This window comes from Antrostomus carolinensis, unplaced genomic scaffold (genome assembly GCF_000700745.2).
Source record: "Antrostomus carolinensis isolate BGI_N321 unplaced genomic scaffold, ASM70074v2 scaffold17071, whole genome shotgun sequence".
NCBI classification, from domain to species: Eukaryota; Metazoa; Chordata; class Aves; order Caprimulgiformes; family Caprimulgidae; genus Antrostomus; species Antrostomus carolinensis.
In genome coordinates, this window is record NW_010294961.1 from 20,947 (window position 1) to 35,574 (window position 14,628).

At 35.0% G+C, this 14,628-nt stretch overlaps 1 protein-coding gene across 1 annotated transcript in view; it reads left to right on the forward strand.

Moving 5' to 3' along the window:
* The window catches only part of KIF20B (kinesin family member 20B), a 37,934-nt gene that overhangs the window by 18,926 nt on the left and 4,380 nt on the right, over nt 1-14,628 (forward strand). Inside the window, exons 19-28 of the mRNA XM_029087436.1 lie at nt 1,629-2,847; nt 4,199-4,337; nt 5,357-5,479; nt 5,971-6,031; nt 6,672-6,797; nt 7,063-7,199; nt 8,162-8,308; nt 9,338-9,514; nt 10,101-10,265; nt 13,437-13,640. Of these exons, the coding sequence (XP_028943269.1) occupies nt 1,629-2,847; nt 4,199-4,337; nt 5,357-5,479; nt 5,971-6,031; nt 6,672-6,797; nt 7,063-7,199; nt 8,162-8,308; nt 9,338-9,514; nt 10,101-10,265; nt 13,437-13,640 (2,498 nt within the window). The remainder of the gene's footprint in view (nt 1-1,628; nt 2,848-4,198; nt 4,338-5,356; nt 5,480-5,970; nt 6,032-6,671; nt 6,798-7,062; nt 7,200-8,161; nt 8,309-9,337; nt 9,515-10,100; nt 10,266-13,436; nt 13,641-14,628) is intronic.

Genomic DNA, 14,628 nt, shown 5'->3' on the forward strand with positions numbered 1-14,628 from the left:
TTTCTTAGTATCTTCTACATAAAAACCTTCTGGACTGAATGTCATGTATCTTCTTGCACTAATATTTATCCTGATATGCTCTATGGTTGTGGGTGTCAGTACAAAGCATCTAGACCACTTCTAAATCCTCTTGTGACTGTTCATATCCTTCTCACTATGGATATTGGGCTAAGCTCTACTTTTTTCATCTTGCCACCTTAGATCACAAAATATGTCTTAAGCTACCTCAGCACCTCTCCCTTTTAGTCAAGTATGTAAAATTCACGTTCAGTGTGAGGAATATATAGTATTTTGTCCAATATATCTTCTTGGGACTACACAGCTTCCATAGAAAACAATCTCTCAATCCAAAATTTTTAATCTCATAGTATTTAGAAACATGGCTTTACAAGCCAAACTAAACTTGCTGCTGTGTCTGACCTAGCAGGAGCACTTGATATGTCCAATTAGAACAGAAAAGATACAGAAAAGCAGGTGGAAAAAAACTGTCCTGTGGAATTTGATCACCTTCAAAAGTAATCAAAAAACAAAACCTGAATTGAGATGGGAAAAGGTATTGCTAATGCTTCAGTATGACTCTTTGTTAGAGACTCAAAGTTAGTGATTGTATAAAACTTGTTGGATCTATTCAGAGGATGTTTCCATGCAGTACACATGTACCCATGTGCTTCATGCTCCCAAAGTGAGATGACTGCCAAACTCCACCCTACTGTAGCTGCAATACTCACAAGAATCCATAGCATTGCTCTGGAGAACACAGTTGTGATGACCTAGTCCCTAGAGACAGTTGTGTATCTCTAGTCCCTAGAGATAGTCAGGCTCAATTTTAATACTAAAACAGCATGCATGTTACTTAATTAACACAGATGTATTCTAAAACACTTGTGTGAAACGCAGCTGCAGTAAATTTTGAAGGTCATGAAATGCAGGTGACTTCAGTTAGAATTGTTTATTACTTAGGGAAAATTAGTCTTAAGCTAATAAAATATGTACAGAAATTTGGGGTTGTAATGGAATGTTTTGTATCTTTTTGGGAGAAACTATTGATGTAGTTTAGAAACCAATAGGAAAAAAGAGATGAAGGTCCCAAACACTAAGTGAAAAACTTGTGCTGGATTTTTAGCTTCGTTTTTAAAGTAAGGCAATATTGAGTATGATTGAAGCTTCTCAGGAAAGTATACAATACTATTGCTCTTCTAAATGTAAAATGGGTGATTGCTGGCTGTATCAAAGGGATTGTTAAACCAATGAAGATGGAAACTGGCTATAACTGTGAATGTTATCTAACTCATAAGTATTACTACATACTAGTAAAATTAGCTAGACTTTTCTGCTAGCGGTGCAGAGTAGAAGGCTGGAATAGAGCCCTGGCAAAGTGTTCTTTAAGGCTCCTGAACACCTCTTGCTGCAAACTATGTCTAGAAGCTGAAGAGGTACCTATTCCATGTTAAACCATTCAGTGGGCTTTAACTGCTTCAAGACTTCAAAATGCCATATGGTAGGAGGGTGTGGCTTTCAGAAGGTGACCTTTTTCCATAGAGTAATTGCTATTTGGTATTGCTAGTGACTTGTACTATTGATTTTAATCAACTGAGCTATATGTTTTTTATTTGGCTTTCTTTCTTTAGGAGATATGAGGGAAAGTTGTGGAGATGACTCTCTAGAGCAAGAGAGAACTGAATCCATGAAAACAAATGAATCCATGAAAACAAATACTTGTGAGAACTCTGCAGAAATACTAGCACTGAAGGAAAGAAATGAAGCCTTGGAAAGTCAGCTAGCTGTACTTGAAGAACAATGCAGAAGAGAAAAAGAAGAGTTCCATGGGCAGATAATAAACTTGAATCTCAAGCTCTCAGCTTCTGAAGAAAGGGCTTCTGGCTTAAGTGAGGAACTTCAGCAGTGTCGAGCTGACTATCAGGAGATTGTTTCTGAATTGAGCAAAGAGAAAACTACAAATAGGGAACAAGAGGAAAAGATTATTCAGCTAAATAACGAAGTAGAAAGTGCTAAACAACATATAATTGATAAAGTGTCACAAATTAAAACACTGCAGTCCAAAGTAGATGAGCTGTATAAATGCCACTTAGAGTCTTATGCTATGGATATTGATTTAGTAAATCTACAGGATTCTGTATATTCTCAAAAAGATGAACCAGAGAGTCCTCAAATAAGTCTCGTATGCATGCAGTCCCAAACTGCTTCTGCAGGCGATCTGAGAAGTGAGAACTCCTTTTACTGCAGTGTTGAAAGCATTTGGGAAGAATGCAAAAATATTATTAGGGTCTCTTCACAAAAAAGTAAGCAAATTCAAGAACTGGTTCAACAAGTTGAAGACTTAAAGAAGGAACTTCATGACACTGAAAATTACAATAATCAGCTAAAAATAAAATTAAATGAGACTGCAAATCAAGATCATCAGTCTGTAAAGGAAAAATATCTTATGAATCAGTTACAAGAGCAAATCCAGAAAACCCAGGATTTTGAAAAACAGGCTGCAGAAGGTCACAGAGTAATTGTACAGTTTGAGGAGGAAGTTACCGGCTACAAAGGAAAAATAAGAGAGCTTGAATGCCTCGTGGAGGCTTTTAGAGCTGAAGATAAAAGCATAAGAAAGTTAGAAGAAGTACTTAAAGAAAAAGAATCTATTATTTTAAATCTAGAAAGTAATACTGTAGCTCTGCAAGAGAAATGTGCCAATTCAGACAAAAACCTGAAAGAATTAAATCATCAAGAAGCAAATCTAAAGGAGGAGGTTGTGCAGTTGATGAACAGCTTGGAGAAAATGAAACACTCTCTTCAGGAAAAAGAGAAAAATGAGGATGAGCAAATACAAGCTATAGAATCGTAAGTCAATAATGACATAACTTGTACCCCTTTGAGAATAGACTCAAATTAAAACTACCATCTGTGAACATCACTTTATTTTACATAATGCATTTGCATGTTTATCAACTGCGTTAACCTAACTGCTTCTTTAAGAAATTTTAATACACTACTTGAATCTGCATATTCTGCTGGCTCTGTTTTACTCACATTTTTGTGTAGTCTTTCAAAAATATAGATCTAAATCATGTGGAACTATTGTAGGGAGAAACAGGAGCATGCAAGGAAATTTAGAATTATTTGTGGATTTCTCATAGTTTCATGTTGTGTACTCTTTCTGGAGGAAATAACATATAGTTTAATGTTATATCCTGTAATTTCTATAAAAGCAGGCAACATTTTGTCTGGAAAGAACTAAATGATAAAAAGGAAAAGGAGAAAGAAGGAAAAAAAAAAAGAAACTTTGAGAGTAAACAGGAACCATCTTGGTTTGGTAATAGCTATTCTGGGTGATACTATAAGAACTTGAAGGAATAATAAGTGTAGGAGGGTAGAACTTCCTCCAGCCCTATCTGTTTTAAATCTTTAAGAAATAAGAGATTAAATGTATTTGAGAGAATTTATTTGCTACACAATAAGGAAATTGCAATAATGTAAAAATAGCTTTAAGATGCTATGTAGCTCTTCTCCTGACTAGGGTTTCTCTAGTACTGTATCTGTGAGTACCTGCATATAAAGTACAATTTAGCAGGGTCTGGGGATTCCCATTTTGAAAGGTTTTGCTTTTGTGGGGCCTTGTTTTGTATTGTCAATTATAGAATATAAAAAACCTTCTATTAATTAGTTTTAAAGTAAAAATCCAAGTTATCTTACTGTAAACTTTTTAAAATAAATATCACCACTTAAAAGTAAACCCATCAAACTTCTTGATTACTTTGTAGCACTTGTAACAGCAGTGCTTGTTGCACTGTTATTATTTTTTCTATTCTCTTTTGATTTTTATTTATTTGGATCCTTACAAGGTCTGGGAGGTAGATGTCAAGTTTAAACTTACTTGATATTAACCTTGTTCCTTTTGCTATTTTGTAAGGACACCTAATGACAAAAATGGTTACTCTACTGTGCTTAAAGGGGAAAAAAAAAAAATTGCAGCATTCAGAAGTGAATCTGAGCAGCTTGTTACTTCCAGATCATATAATAAGAAGCTGAAATCCAAAAGTAAAATTATAAAGCTTGTCACTGATCTAATAGATCTGAGATTTTATTAATGAATAAAACTATCAGTCAAAGAGTTTGAGTTAATGAGTAAAAAGCTGTTTATGTGAAATGTGTAAGACTGATGTTATTTATGTTTCTTAATTTCTAACGCAAGGCTACGTAAAGATCTTTCTGAGAGTTCTGACCTCGTATGGAGTTTGAGAAAAGATTTGCAGAGGAAAGAGGAAGAATATACAGATTTGAAAGAGAAATTTTCTGATGCCAAGAAACAAATTCAGCAAGTACAAAAAGAGGTTGGTAGCTATAGGCCAAATGTTTCTTCTGCAAGTTTATGCCTGGGGTTCTGTTATTAAAACCTGTTTTCACAAATATCAAGCTATGAATGTTGAAAGTGATTCGTAATAAAGCTATTTTGAGTGGTAAATTTAGAGTAACAGTGGATCTAAAGTTTCTTTGCTATTGAAGCTGTAAGGTAAAGATAAGACCAGATGTCAGAACACAGATTAGTACAGATATTGAAGGGGATAAGTAAATTTTATTATACACTCGAAAAAGTTTTATGAAAGCTATGTCTAATCTGGTTATAGAGAAGGTCTTTATAACAACAGTAGACTTAGTTGTCATTTGTTCTGACTTCAAAGCCTCAGACTTGTGGAAAATGCTGATCTCTGGGAAGATGGATAATCAGAAAAAGAAAGCACTAACTTCTAGACACTTTTAAAAATCTGAACTATGTTTTCTGTTAAGGCTGAGGAGAAGAAATTAAAAAATGAAATAACTTTTATTAGTGTTAATTGTTAGTATTTGGTTATCAAGCAGTAGGATTTCTTAGAACCTCATGGGATATTGCAAGAACTTAAAATCCAAAAGACTTGCAAGAATTTGGGTTTGAATGTTAAGCCTTAAAAAAGTATTAATGTCTTCCTCAGTAGCCTAACATTTGAAGACCTTTTCCTACTCAACATTCAGTGTATAATCCTGTAGGAAGCAGCAAGGAGTGAATGGGATAACTTTTTTTTTTTTTTTTTTTTAAGGATGACTGAATTTGTAGTTTGATCAGGCTGTTTCCTGGTGTGTGTTTTGGTTTGTTTTTCCCCTCCTTGCCAAATGTGTTTGTCTATTCAGTGGTGAAAATCCTTCCCTAGGAAGGATGTACACTATAGTGCACTTCCAGCTCCTGAAGCTTAGCTAAGATACTTGCAAAAATTTGACTCTTAATTAAAGTATTTGGATCTTTAGATAACTTACAGAGATTGTGGAAGGTTTATAGCTAAATGTTTGCTTTGCTTCCTGTCTTTGTGCATTGTTACAGGTGAACATAATGCGATCTGACGAAAAATACCTCAGGAACAAAATTGATGAACTTCAGAAACTTAAAAACCGGTTTAGTGAAGAATTAGAGATCAAACAGCGCACAATCCAGCAACTTAAAAACGTATTTTATTTTTTTAAATTTTACTTGTTCTTGATTTTCTTAACTAATTCATTAATGAGGCAAGTTTTCCAAGCAACAGGAGAAAGCTTATAGAAATTGGGGTAAAAGTGAGAGTAGCCAGCTGAAATCAGTTTTAATGGATGAATGAAAGATGATTAAAGACCTTCTCACTGCGGGACATGGTGAAATTGTTTTAAAAAATCTGCCTAGTAAATACATACTTAATATCTGCTGATACATGGATTCCGATTGGCGACGCTTAGATATGTTAGTACTAATGTCTTCCTCTAAACATTTTCTCTCTTTTTTTTTTTTTATCAGCTTGAGTGTTACTTCGCACTATATGAAAAACTTATTTATTCTGGACTGTTTGTCTTAAATACTTTATTCATTACTTACTAAAGCTCCGAATGATAGGCTACTCATTTCTGTCACATATATTTGCTTCTTCCAAGATGTTTTCTTTAATTTGCTTTCAATGTGATATTTAGGAGCAGTTGAATAATGCGAAGCTGGAAGAAATCTCCAAACAATATGAGAAGACACGTAAAGGTCAGAAAAAGCCATTGTTGTTCCTTTGTGTGTGTGTGTGTGTGTGTGTGTGTGTATGTGTGTTTGTGTGTATGGAATGGCAACATAATGAGTTGTCATGTTGTATATTTATATTTTAAAGTACTGAGAACTTCCAACCTAGACATTAAAATGTTAGTCAGGAACTAATTTTTATAGAATTGTTATTAGCAGGTATATTTGAAAGCAAAGAAACAGTCTTAGAATAAGAAATGTAAACCCCAGAAAAAGTGTGGATTTGCTGTATCAGTGTTAACTTATTAAATGTTGGTATTTGCCATTTTAGTTGACTATTTTAATAAAACCAAACACTGAAACGTGAACTAGCACAATAACAGTTTCTCCAGGTTTTATAAACATTTAGCAGTTGAACAATGGTTAGTTTTTCATATAATACAAGCCATAGTCTGACTGATGTTAACACTGAAACGCTCACCTAAATCAACTTGATGAGAATCACTTAAGAATTTTGGATTTGGATAGTTAAATAGAGATGCTCTATTAGAAAATAGAGCTTTTGATCTCAGGGAATGGAGGAAATGAGTTGTAATAAAGGCACTTTAGGAGAGAATGGTGAGAATGAGGAGAGGGCTCATCTGTAAATTTTTTTTCAAATCTTCAGATCTGTGTGCAAAGGAAAAAATAATTGAAGATATGCGGATGACACTAGAACAACAGGAGCAGACCCAGACTGAACAAGATCGGGTGCTTGAAGCCCAACTAGAAGAGAACAACATATTAGTTTTGGGTAATCTCTCCAGGGAAAGGGAGCAGGGAGGCAAAATTGGTTTGGATGTATTGTAATAGCTGCTTTAAATTTACAATTGTGTTTGACTGTTATTTAGTCATTAATTTCATGTAGTACATAACAAACGTCTAACAGTTAAAGGCTTCTGTTGTCCCTTTGTGGTCGTAGGTGATAAATCCAAGTAATTTTAGTAGAAGTATGTGAATGTGATGAAATATGCCTTTGAAATTATGCATTATGTAACCTCATTTTGTGTACTGACTAGAACTGGAAGCATGGAAAGAGAAATATAGAGGGCTGAATAACCAGAGCGATGGTGACTGGCAGCAAAAGATGGGCAAAAATGAGGAGAAAAACATAAATGAAAATGAAGAATTAATAAAGCTGCAAAAAGAACTGAAGGTAAAATATGGTGATGTAATTCATACTTAGTTTTAGAGCTGTAACTTTCATTTAAGAGTCTAAATTTTTTTGTGTGTCACTGTCTCCAAGAGCTAGGGCATGATATGGCAAGTTGTTACACCAATAAAGGAAAACTCTAAAAGCTGCAGTGCACCAGTGCAGCAATGTCTGGATGCAGTGTCTTTGTAATACATGGTATCACTGATGGATTGCACCCTTCTCTATGTTATGCTGCCAAGGATGGTGCTTCTGTACCTGGGGTCCTCTTACAGTTGTCTTAACCAACCCAACTCCTGCTATCCATTTCAAACCTCTTTCATGTTCAACTACTTGGGCAACTAAATCAGACTCTTTCAAGATCTTGTGCTTGCTGTATGACCTGTAAGCCCTTCCTGTTAGGCTGACTTAATTCTTCTTGGGTTAGAAAGTAGACTTTTTTCTAAACAGCTTTTCGGGTACCTTCTGTCTTATGTGGGAAAATGTCTGACGAGGTTTGACTGTGATAGAAAAGGAGGCAAAGTTGCTGTGGATTGAAGTGATGTTCTCAGGTACATGCTGTCTTTGCCTACCATTCAAATTGTACTGAATTCCTTGCCTTTCAGTCTTGAAGTAAAAGTAAGTTTTCTAGCATGTCCTGTAAGTCAGCATAAAAGACTGGGTCTCTTTGCCCTTACTTTTAGTGCAACTTTTATTGTGTTTGACTTAACCAGAGCATTTTTAGAGGAAAAAAATTCTGTTCCATAAAGACATGCCAGTCTGAATAAGAAGTGCTGAAAATTTTTAAATTTTTTTACAGAAAAGAATAAATGAGACTGTAATACTTGCACCTGTAAATATGCTGGAGTAAAACTGTGCTAATATGTCTATTACGTTTTTGAAACTAATTCATTTAGTAGTAATCTGGATTTTAAGACTTTGTTTAATCTCTAACTATGGTTTTACTTATGGTTTCATTAAAATAGGAAAATGAGACAAAGTATCAAACTGATAGAAAGAAGTGGCTGGAGGAAAAGATGGGACTCGTAAGTCAAATAAAAGAAGCTGAGAGCCATTGCAACAGAGAAATGAGAAAACACAGAGAACATCATGTAGAACAACAAGCAGAAATTGTAAGTGACTGGAGGTCTCAGTAGAGTCCTTTAGCGTAAGACTTCAGTACAGAGCAATTTCCATGTTAAGTGTTAACAGTGTGGGTGCTTGAGGGTAGCTGGCCTTTGTCAAAGTCCCCTCACTTCATCACATGGCAAAGCCTAGATGAGAATCTTCTAAGTATTAGAAGGGAAGAATAGGAGGGTCACAAAATGAAAAAGCTTATATGTAATAGAAGTTAATATATCTGTTCCTTTCTATCCTACTACCAGCTCACTATGAATTCTTCAAACTTCATCTTGTGTGTAAAACTCAAATAAGTAACCTACACTCAAATTAACTGCTACTTAGTGAAGCTAAGGAAACATACTTTGAAAACCAAGATTTGTTGCTTTGCTTTTTTTAAAAAAAAAAGTCTGTGAGGCTTTAGAAGGAAGAGAGACAGCAAGCAGAAGGTGACATAAAAAGCTTCTTTCCAGATATAGAGTAAAAATACTTGGTCAAAATGCTAGTGGTTTTGCTCCCATATTGCTTTCCAAGTAGAGTGACTGATAGTTAATAACAAGGTGGATACCTTGCCTTTTCACTAGACTGCATCAAAGTTGCCATTTCTTAAGCATATGAAATTATTATATGAAGCTGTACAATCTAAAACTACACTTGCATCTAGAAGTAGTTGGCGATGACTTCTGGACCTGCAAGGTACAGGATGATGTTACATGGTTAGGGATGTTCTCCCTTTGTGACTGCTTGCCTGAGACTTGTTAGTAACAAAATCACAGAGTGAGCAAACAGGAGTGGTGCTTCTTGTAAAAAATTATCTTCACAATGAATATAAATATAAGATACATATTTTCTAATGACAATATGGCTTGCTTTTGCATATTTGTAGTGAAACTAGTTGTGTGTGAACTTTTCAAGATCTACATAGATTTTAAAGTTTACTAAGGCCATAAAATAGCATTAACTATGTGAAACTGAACTACCAGAACAGATCACATAGTGTGTAGAAGTGGTGTTCAATTCTAACCTATTTTTTCCCCATTTAGGAAAAACTTGCTGCACAGCTGGTAGAAAAGGACAGCAGTCTTCAAAAATGGCGTGAAGAAAGAGATAAATTAGTAGAAGCTTTGGAAGTACAGCTCAAGACTTTAGCTTCTAACTCCTTACAAAAAGATAAAGAAATAGCAGAACTAAAACTGACTGCTCTAAAGGATTCAGAAAAGGTCATATCCCTCTCTTTCTTGTTCCTGTATGATTTTTTGGTCATACATTAATTCTGCAAAACACTATACTTGCTCTTTGCATTTTTGCTCTATTTTTTGTTCTTAAACACTATCATATTTAAACTATTTGCAGCTCATTAAAAAAAAAAAAAAGCTTTATTTATGATTTTTGAAACTGAATTTGTAACAATAACTGAAGTTTCAAAATATTTAGTAGTTCAAATAAACACTCAGGTCTGCTTGATCCCTTAATTGCAAAGGTGGACTGGAAATCTGAAACAACTATTATACTTGCTGCATTTTTCACAGCACCAAGGACTTCATCATGGGATGGTGAATGGGAGTACTTACATAGAGTAAAACAAAAATTTTGCATTACATCTTTCCAGGCTATTTTATGACTTTTTTCTTCACTTTAAATTGTGGCTACTCATACATGAAATTATTGGCTTGTTGTTGAATAGCTGACTGTTTTAGCCTGCAATTCTAAAACTGGTGCTACCATGTAATCATAATGGCGCTCATGCATATGGTAGTTTTTTCTGCTGATCTTGCAATCTGTGTGAATTTTTGCTATGTTTATTAGGATAAGGAAACTGATATAGAACAACTAAGAAAACAACTGGATGAGAAAGATGACTTTATAAAGGAATTGAAACAACGCATTAACCATGAAAGTCTACAGTCTTTGGCAGAAGTACCTTTACCTGAAGAAGGACAAGATAAAATAGATCAGTCTGTGAACAAAGAGGTATGTCTGTTCTATTTATAGAAAGTATATGCTAATTACATGTTGTTAATAACATCTGTTTTGTTGTTTTCTCAGTATATATTTCAGCAAGATTTAGAATTTCCCAAAAGTTACTTTTCATAGTTCATAGTATTTTAACTATATCTTCACTTCTGAGTTCATTCTTTCTCTCTCCCTCTTTCAAGCTCGCTCTCAGAAAAAAAGTACTTTAGTCAATAGATTACCACTTCTCTATACATTATAGAACTTACATACCTGAGAGAAAAACTAATTAATCTAGGTTTTACAGAATTGAAGACAGTATTTGTAGTCATCTCAGGTTAGTTATCTTAATGTTAGGTGGATTTCAGCTCAAATAACTTTCCTATAGTGGTAACAGAGTTGATTCTGTAATTAGAGCTGCCAGCCCATATAGGGGTTCACAAGAACATAACAGTATTTTGCATCCCACTTAAAACAAAAACTAAATAATATTTGAAGTTTGCACAAAGAAAATATCAACTTTGTGTATTTCCTGAACAAAAATTAAAAGGGTTGCAACTGAGACTCCTGATTCTGACCAAACCCTTGTGTGCTACATGAGCAGCATTTAATGAGGTGGTTCTGCTAAACTGAATTAATGCTATGTGACTCCTTTGCTAACTAATAAAGAACAAAGCTGAACATGGATATCCTAGCAGTCCCTCCCCTGGCTGCTAGAAGATGTGATTCTCCTCTTGTTGCAGAACTGGACTGAATGCCATAATGCATTTCTTCATCTCTTTCCTGTCCACTGCCAAATAAGACTTATCTGGCTAGTTTCTTGATACTTCATCAATTCAGCTAGTACTGTGTAGATAAAGCTTGTCATGTATGAGGAAGGACAGAATAGCTCTCAGAGAGGTTACTGCTTTTTACAGCTTTTTAGTAGCAGCTAAGAGAGCACCATAAAATTAATTATAAAGAGGAATCGTTGTGAACAGTTGGTTCTGAAGCATTTACCTCAAACCAGTAGCAACAGTGCTTGGAGTTATGAAGAAGGAGAGGCTGCTAACAGGATTATTGTGTGAGAAACGGTTATAGTGGTATTGAAGTGAATGGCGTAAAGTTCTGAGGAGAAGTCAAATAATTCTCAGGAGAGACATGGTAGAGATAAAGAAGAAAAACTAAAGTAATCAAGGCAATATTTATCTCCTGCCTTGTGAGGAGCAACTAAGAAGCTGTCATTCTCATGAGGAGAGGTTAAGGCCACTGGAGGATTATGAGATGGAGGCTTCCAAAATCATGGTTGTGGAGGGTAAACAGAAGGCAGAATTGTCCTTCCTAAAATGCTGCAAGAACTGGGCAGCACTTGAAACTAACAGGAGATAACTTTAAAACAGTTAAAATAACATATTCCTACATGATTCAGCTGCTGATCTTTTGGAGGTGATAGAAATGGATACTTTCATCAGGAATTAGAAAAAATTGTAGTAGAAATCCATAAATGTATTTGTAAATGGATGCTCTGAGGATTAGGCAGAGGTGTACTCTCTGACACTTCTGATGCAACAACTAAGAGTGCTGGGGGAGCATGGAGGGAACAGATGACAAAGTGGCCAGAAGATCACACGTGTTAAGCTTAAGTAACATCTTCCTTTGCTAGTCTTGAAGGCAGAATATTGAACTAGGTGGACTGTTGTTGAAACCCAACAGGGCACATCTTACAATCACGTTGTGAATAGATGTTACTTCCTTAAACTTGTGTTGTCTTTCAGCCCAGGTGTTCATTAGCTGTCTGTGCTTGAGCTTTTATGTTGTGACTTTAGAAAACTCAAAATATTTTTAAGTTTACAGTCTAGCATGATCTTTACTCATTCTAAGTATTTACAGTTTATGGAAAACCAAAGCAAAATTAATCCTATAGCTGGACAAAGTATTCTAGTAAGATATGATGAAGTTAAAGGAAATTATTAATTATTCTCAGTGTCCTAGCAGTACATCTTCATTAAGTGAGGTTGGTATAAAACTTTAAATTTGAAAATTTTATGTAGTTATATGTATTCTGCTAAATGCAGAATAGGGAAGAAAATGTGACCTGTTGTCTGAACAACTCTAAAGTCGTATTCTGCAAATACCTTTCTTGGTGATCAGATCACCTGATTTAGTGGCTTTTGGTAGAAATAAAAGCTGTATAACAATAATGTGAATAATTATATTTGATTTCAATTGTGTGTTCTTGAAAAGTTACCTCTCACTGATACTTATGAAGTGGCTGATTATTAGATAAGCCACCTGAAAAAAATATAAACCCTTTTAAATGGTAAATTGGATTTGCTATCATCCACTGCAGGATTCCTTTGTGTAGCTTTGTTAGCTAATGACACTAACCATTCCTATGTAACTTTTTGATTGCTAACTCTTTCATGAAGTAGCAATTATAAAGAAAAATGTTTTTATTAGTCAACACAGCTCTGACTTTCTTCCTGCTTTTGCTAAGAAAAACAGGTTTGGGTGGATGGTGGAAGGTAAGTGCTGCTGGGGAAGCAGAGTTGTGCAAACTGACCTTTCCATCCCACCCTCACTGTGCAGTTCTTACGGTTTGATGTAAGCAGTTACGAGACAGGGTCTTCAGCTTGCAGGCAATGGTTCTGCCTCCAGAGAACAGATAGTCATGTAGAAGTCTCTTATAGCTTGAATTTGACTTGTAGCTTGCCAGTTGGACCATGTTACTTACACAATTAAACTTGCACAATTAAATTTTTGAGTGTAGAATGGGAAGGGAAAGGTGCCTAAAGATAAGCTAGAGAAATATCTTTCAAAAGCTCTTATTACTGCCTAGTTCCTAAGGAGCAGCAGTGTTTGAAGAAAATCATGTCGATTCTATTACTGCTGGCTGTGAAAACCATGACTGTCTGCCCTTATGGAAAATGACTTGGAAACAAAGCATCAGGCTGAGTTCAGCAAGGAAAACTAAGTTCTTTGATCATAGATAGCTATGTTAACCTTCTAAAATATAACAAAAAAGTTTTAAAAAATAAGAGTTAAACTCTCCTATAGTTGAAGTAGCTTCATTTATAGTAGGAGTGTTCCAAAAGGTAACAGCTAGAAAATGGAATGCTTGCTTTGCAATTTACTGGGAGGGGATATGTATTATAGTTTTTTAACTCAGTTCTTTTAAACTTTTTTCTTAAAATTTACATATGCTTGCAGGACCATTCAGAAATTGTCCTTGACTCTTCTGAAGTGTCCACAGAAAATGGAAAAACTAGTCGGTTCCCCAAACCAGAGATGGAAATCCAGTTCACACCTCTGCAACCCAATAAGATGGAGGTGAAGCACCAGGACAGCACATTGTCAGTTGTGCTTAAAATGTTCAAGCCAGGAGAGAAAAGGAAGAGTGAAGAGATGGAGGAGGTATGACCTAGTCCAACTAACGTCATGTGCGGTTTTTCAATGTTTTACTCTGAGCACTTGTTAAAAATCCTATCTTTATCTTCTGATTCTCTCTGAAATCCTAAGGATATATCTAGGTTATATTTAAACCTCTTTCCCCTTCCCATCACAAGTGGTGGATCTTTGGTTCCTGTTGAATGTGATCATAGACTTTGATTTATCTGGATTCTGGCCCCTTGTCCCTGATTTGCACTTTCTCTTTAACTTTTACATTTTTCTCTCCCTGGTGGTACCATTTGCTCCTGTCTCCAGCTCTGATCTGTTAAACCTGGATTGTAAAAGTAACTGTTAAAAGCTGTGTATGTTAATTCATCTGGAATTCAACACTTCAATCTGTAATAATGTCCAGAGTTGATTTAAATTGCTGTGTCTTGAACCAATTTTCTTCAGGAGTAGTATTATCTCAGGTTACTAGAAAAGCAGGTGTAAAAATAACCACCCTTCTGAAGGCATTGAAAAAGTACTGAGCCTTATCTACAGATTAGTATATTTCATCTAATGTAATTATGCATGTTTTTGAAGTAGGCTGTTCTACCAATCAGTTTAAAACCTTTCATAGTGTAGTAGTCTGGGATAACATTTAGCTGAGTAACTTTTCAATAACATGGACCTAAATTTAAAAATATCTTATTGTTGTTTTATTCACCTGAATGTTACTCTTAAATATTATTTTTGTGTGACATACTGCAAACAGAAATAGATTGTAAAATGATTCAGTAACTTTAACTGTCAGAAGTCTACTGAAGACACAATTTGTTTTATAAATTTCCTAGGCCTGAAAAGCACGTTGTCAGCACTAAGACTAAGGATCAAGGGGGAGCTTGTGGTGCTAAAATAACCACGTACTGCTCATCTCAAATTTAAAAAAAATAGGACAAAACCTCCCCCTTTTTTTTTTTTTTTTTTTTTTTTAAAAAAAAAAAAAAAAAATTTTTAAAAAACTTTTCTC